The sequence below is a fragment of the Dipodomys merriami genome, unplaced genomic scaffold (genome assembly GCF_024711535.1).
Source record: "Dipodomys merriami isolate MVZ:Mamm:240054 unplaced genomic scaffold, mDipMer1.0.p SCAF_21, whole genome shotgun sequence".
Taxonomy (NCBI): domain Eukaryota; kingdom Metazoa; phylum Chordata; class Mammalia; order Rodentia; family Heteromyidae; genus Dipodomys; species Dipodomys merriami.
In genome coordinates this window covers 4,399,959-4,405,861 of record NW_027203493.1, presented here as the reverse complement: position 1 = coordinate 4,405,861, position 5,903 = coordinate 4,399,959, and the positions used below count along the sequence as shown (strand labels likewise).

The following is a 5,903-nucleotide window of genomic DNA, read 5'->3' as shown; positions in this document are numbered from 1 at the left end:
AATATGATTATCTGTTCTATGCTATCCTGTAACACGTGTTTATGTATGCATTTTGTAGTTCCAAATCTTTGAATTTGAAAACGTGTGAAAGAAAGATCACAGTCTCAGCAACTTGATAAATAAAACCTTACTTTGAATATACTTCAATTTTTTGCTCTCACTTCTCTCATGTCTCAGTGATAAAAATATTATTCAAGAGCAGTCAATATAATTTAAATTTCCATGGACCAAGAAGTAGGTATATTATATAGAGAACATAATAATACAGTGTGGACCTGAGTAAGAAACGTGCATTTAAACACCAATCTTACCCAAACCAGTAATTTTATGTTAGTTCTGTTGCTTCTGTTTCATCCTATTCTTGGTCATTTGTTTAAAAAAAATGAATGTTTCCTGAGAAGAAACAAGAGACATATGAACCTGGTTGCAACTCTCTTAAAGTTAGCTGTTTTTTTTTAATTAACTGACTTGTTCATTTATCATTAAGATTATGATGAAAGTTCAACTGCCTGGATACATTACCAATGTGAAGTAGATAAAAGTCGATGAACACAAAACTGTGTCTCTGTCATCAATGGAACAAAGAGTAGTCATTTCTGCACAGGCAAGGTGGTAAATCTGTGAAGTCAAGGGTTGTGTTTTACTTTATGCTCTGGATAGCATCTGCTTCCTGAGACCATAACTTAAGATATTTTAATTAAACTATTGCTTAAATACTATAGTGAGAAACCCTCTGGATAGAAACGGAAGCAATGGAACCCTGTTACCGAACCAATTCTTGTATAAATAATGATTTAAGGGAAAATAAATATCCCTTATATACATTTATCTGTTTCTGCTACCCATCCCATTTCCAGAAGCCAAGTTTATTAACAATTCCTACATGAAAGAAAAAAAGTACCTTCACGAATAGGAAAGTGTTAAAACACTCTCCATATATGTTGCATTGTAAATGCACCGCTTGGAATTCATTCTCCTATTTCTTCCATCCAGAGGTGAAGAAGGCACATGGCTCAGATCAATTGCACCCAAGTGAAGGAGTTCATCCTCATGGGCCTCACGGACCGCCCGGAGTGGAAGATGCCTCTCTTCTTGGTATTCTTGTCCATCTACCTCTTCACCGTTGTAGGCAATCTAGGTTTGATCCTGGTCATTAGAATAGATGCAAGACTCCACACCCCCATGTACTTCTTCCTTAGCAACCTGGCATTTGTTGACTTCTGTTACGCTTCTGTCATTACACCCAAGATGCTGGGGAATTTTCTGTACAAACAAAATGTGATCTCCTTCAATGCCTGTGCAGCTCAGTTAGGATGCTTTCTCACCTTTATGGTGTCAGAGTGCTTGCTGCTGGCCTCAATGGCCTACGACAGATATGCAGCCATTTGTAACCCTCTTCTCTATATGGTCACCATGTCCCCAGGAATCTGCATTCAGCTCGTAGTGGTGCCTTACAGCTATAGCTTCCTGATGGCTCTGTTTCACACCATCCTTACCTTTCGCCTCTCCTACTGTCACTCCAATGTCATCAATCACTTCTATTGCGATGACATGCCCCTGCTCAGACTTACCTGCTCTGACACCAGCTACAAGCAGCTCTGGATTTTGACCTGTGCTGGTATCACATTCATCTCTTCTGTTCTGATTGTCTCTGTGTCCTACATGTTCATTGTTTCTGCCATATTGAGGATGCGCTCCGCGGAGGGAAGACGCAAAGCCTTCTCCACCTGTAGCTCCCACATGCTGGCTGTCACCATATTCTATGGGACCCTGATCTTTATGTACCTACAGCCAAGCTCTAGCCATTCTCTTGACACAGATAAGTTGGCTTCTGTCTTCTATACAGTAATCATCCCCATGTTGAACCCCCTGATTTATAGCCTCAGGAACAAGGATGTGAAAGATGCCCTGAAGAAAGTTACTATGAGTAGAGACCAGGCTTTTGTGTTTCTGAAAGTAAGACAATGATTTCCATTAACTAAGGTTGATTTTCTCTCATGACCTCTGATTCCTTCCATTCATAAAACTAACATAATGCTTGGTTCTTAGTTGGTGATAAATAAAGATTTGGTATAAAATAAAATCATTCTCTATATGCTTTGTAAGCATACTGACTTAGCATTATATTTCCTAATGCAAAAGATAGGCTCTGAATTTACACATGTATTTTACATACTTACTTCTTTTATTGTTTGTATTATCATTAGGTAGTATGCAGAGATTTTCATTCACCATGTCAGTCTGTGAGGACAATGCATTTTGATCAACGTCACCACTTGCATCTTTCCCTCCTCTCTCCTGTCTCTCTCAATGCCACCTATCCCCATAAGTTTCCTAGTTTCATTTACATGATTATTGATTACATAATTAATTGTTACAAATGTATTGCATCTAATGGCTGTACACTTTATACACCCGTAAACAATAGAGAAGAGTAAAGGCATTTTGAATGGCCAATAGGAAAATAAATTCTTTAGGAATATTCTCAAAATTAAATAGAAATAGTATTCTCAAAATGAAATGTTATTTTCCAATAAAATTATAGATAACTACAAACCAAGAATGTCAACTAAAAATAACTTTTATCAAAAGAGATATTAGACAATGTCTGAAGTTGTGACTGATTTTCATAATGAGAATGTGGTTTGGGAAAATACTGTTGCAGGTGAGGAAAGGTACTCTGAAAACAACCTACAATCCACAGAACTGCCTCTCACAGGAAAGGTTTTCAACTCCAAGATATCAATATAATAAATAATAATAATAATAATAATAATAAATAATCAACACTGAGAAAGTGTGCCTTAATCATTATGAAGATTTCATTCATGTCCAAGAGGCTGGTATTTCTGTTGAAATCTTCTAGCTGCTTTCTGGTTTCTCTTATGTAGTCTATCAACTATCAAGACTAATATTGTAAGTACAGTTAAATTGTATTTGTATCATTCTTCTGTCCTTTTTTTTTTTTTTTTTTTTTGGTAAGTTGTAGGGCTTGAACTCCGGGACTGGGTGCTTTCCCTGAGCTCTTCAGCTCAGGGCTAGTACTCTACTACTTGACCACATCTCCACTTCTGGTTTTCGAAGTGGTTTATTGATGATAATCATGGCCTTTCCTGCCCCAGCTGGCATTGAACCGTGATCCTTAGATCTCAGCCTCCTGAGGATTACAAGTATGAGCCATCATGCCCAGCTCTTCTGTCAGTTTTTATTTAGGGTATTTTGGGGTTTCCTTGTCAATCATGCATAAAACCAGTAATATCTTACATCATTTCCTGTTACTATAGCTGTCTTTTTTTCTGGTAGCATGTATTGTCCCAAATTATTTTTTCCTCTGACATTAATATAGCAAATAATGCTCTCTACTAGCTATGAATTTCATAGAATAGGATACTATTCTTTATTTTCAGTAAATTCATATCAACCATTTTTTATTTCTGCCTTATACATTTTTGTTGATTAATCATCTCTGTCTTTAATTGGAATACATGGTCCATTAATATTTCCTATAATTATTAGCATGGTAGATTTTATGTCTATAATTTTGATAATTTTATTCTAAATGGCTCATGACCTTGTGTTTCCATGTCAAGTCTACCACCTTTTTGTTGAAGATTTTAATTTTTGGCCAGTCCTGGGGCTTGAACTCAGGGCCTGGGTGCTGCCCCTGAACCTTTTTGTGCTCAAAGTTAGTGCTCTACCACTTGAACCACAGCTCTACTTTCAGCTTTTCCTGTGATTAATTGGAGATGAGTCGCTCAGACTTGCCTACTCAGGCTGGCTTTGAACCATGATCCTCAGATCGCATCCTCCTCTGTAGCTAGAATTGCAGGTGTGAGCCACTGTGCCTGGCTGAAAAGTTTATTTAGATATTCCTTTTGTGTATTGTTAGATACATGACTACATTGATGCTCTTCTCAAAGGTTTGTTGTTTCTGAACACTTTGATATTATTGTGGGTTTTTTAATTGCTACTATTTTCTTGCTTACCGACTTTTCTGGGCATTTCCTGTGGTGTGGTGCTACAGTTGTCTGAAGAGTATTTCTCAAATGTCTGGTATTGTTTTTATTAAAATATAACCATTTGTGTTGAATAAACCCTTCAAATTGTTTCTGGACTTTATTGGCTCTCAAAGTTCTATAAGAGTTGAATATCTCTCACATTTTCATCTCCTTTGATAAAAAATTATATAAACACATCATTTTAATCACTCAGCTAATTGGTATCTTTTATGACTACATAGATCCATATGTTTTCACCATAAAAGATCAAAGCCTCTAAATGCTATCATACTGGTGGTTATGGATTTAAAATATGAATTTAGGAAAATATAATTCAGTCCATAACTGATTCTTTTATTCCCCTAATATACATCAAACACATGTTCTCTTTTTCTTATGGCCACAGACTGACAAGAGAATTTACCAAAGGTAACTAAAAATATAAAACAATAGTAGACAACAATAGTCTAGAAGAGGAAATGAATAATAAATAATTTCAAGGAGTAAATCAAGAGAGAGAATGATTACTTAAAAATACTTTGGAGGGCTAGGAAGGTGGCTCAGTGGTAGAGGGCTTGCCTTGCATGCATGAGGCCCTGGGTTCAGTTCCTCAGCACCAGATAAGCAAAAAGAAAAAAGCTGGAAGTGGCGCTGTGGCTCAAGTGGTAGTGTGCTAGCCTTGAGCTGAAGAGCTGAGGGACAGCGCCCAGGCCTAGAGTTCAGGCCCCATGACCGGACCCAAAAAAAAAGAAAAAAACTTTGGAAGTGTGTTGAAGGCTTGAGTGTTCAGTCCTTTACATGCTATACTGGAAGAATATTCACAGGTCAATTTTTGTCAATTACTCCCAAGATAAGTTTAAATTCTTGGTATTAACAAGAAAAAGTAAAGAAAGAATAATTATATTCAAGAAAATGAAATTATCAAAACAGCACAGTTATGTCTAAAGGCAAGACTTTAGATCTGTGTTTTTATTTTTAAAAAAAACACTATCATGATAATTGATCTCTAGTCTTCCTTGCCATTCCTGTGGGACTGGGGCTCTAATTTCTGTGATGATCTTATTTACATCATAATCCTAAGCAAATCCTTGGGGTATAAAGTCACTGACAAAACTCCACAGTTGGTTGCTGCCCAAACTTAGAGAAGAAATAGGAACACTCTCAGCCAAGTAAGTTCAAAGAACAATCGTCAAAATTGGGACTACCATAAGTATTTTTAAACTGAGGTAAAGTAGAATATGGCAGATTTCACAGTCAAACTTTTCGGGTGCCATTGTCTGAAGTTAGATGAAATAGTGTTGCCTCTGGTTTTCCTTGAGTTATATCTGTATGTGTTATCATATGAAAATTGGAGAAAGGTTTGAGAACTCCAAGATAAAAATCCATCAGGCTGTCTGAGAAACGTAGGCATGCAATTCAAAACTATTTTTCTAATATTTTATTTAAAGAATCAATCATTTTTCTTGGGTGGAGGAGTTATCCATATCTAATTACTATATTTGATATAGAAGATGGACATCAGTTACTAAAAAGAGGCAGAGGTATTGAATTGCGACTGTGAAAGTTAGTCTTTTGGCTGGATGTGGTAACACATGCCTGTAACCCTCACATCTTGGGAGGCAGCAAGGAGGAAGTGTGGTTTGAGACCATCCCAGGCAAAAGTCATAACATCTGTGCTCGTGCACAGTAAAGAACCTATAACTTCTCCAGGTGTATTTTTCCTTTTATTCCTCGTGCAAAGAAAAACATATCGGTTAGGCTCCATTTCCCTTTTTATTTTTTTTCCTTGCAGAGTTTATGCTTGAGAAGCTAACATTTTATTTCAGCCATCTCTGTCTTCAATTTCAAAGATGTGTTTCACATATTGCACACAAAGCTGTGTCCTTAGCTCAGGATTATCTGCTG

At 36.7% G+C, this 5,903-nt stretch overlaps 1 protein-coding gene across 1 annotated transcript; it reads left to right on the top strand.

Moving 5' to 3' along the window:
* Positions 1–1,008: 1,008 nt before the first annotated feature.
* LOC138833589 (olfactory receptor 8U8) lies at positions 1,009–1,968 on the top strand. The gene has a single exon (XM_070031870.1). It carries the CDS (start codon positions 1,009–1,011, stop codon positions 1,966–1,968), a length of 960 nt encoding a protein of 319 aa, XP_069887971.1.
* Positions 1,969–5,903: the final 3,935 nt, after the last annotated feature.

Excerpts from the sequence above, each read along its gene's own strand:
- LOC138833589 (XM_070031870.1), top strand. The coding sequence starts at position 1,009 with ATGGCTCAGATCAATTGCACCCAAGTGAAGGAGTTCATCCTCATGGGC.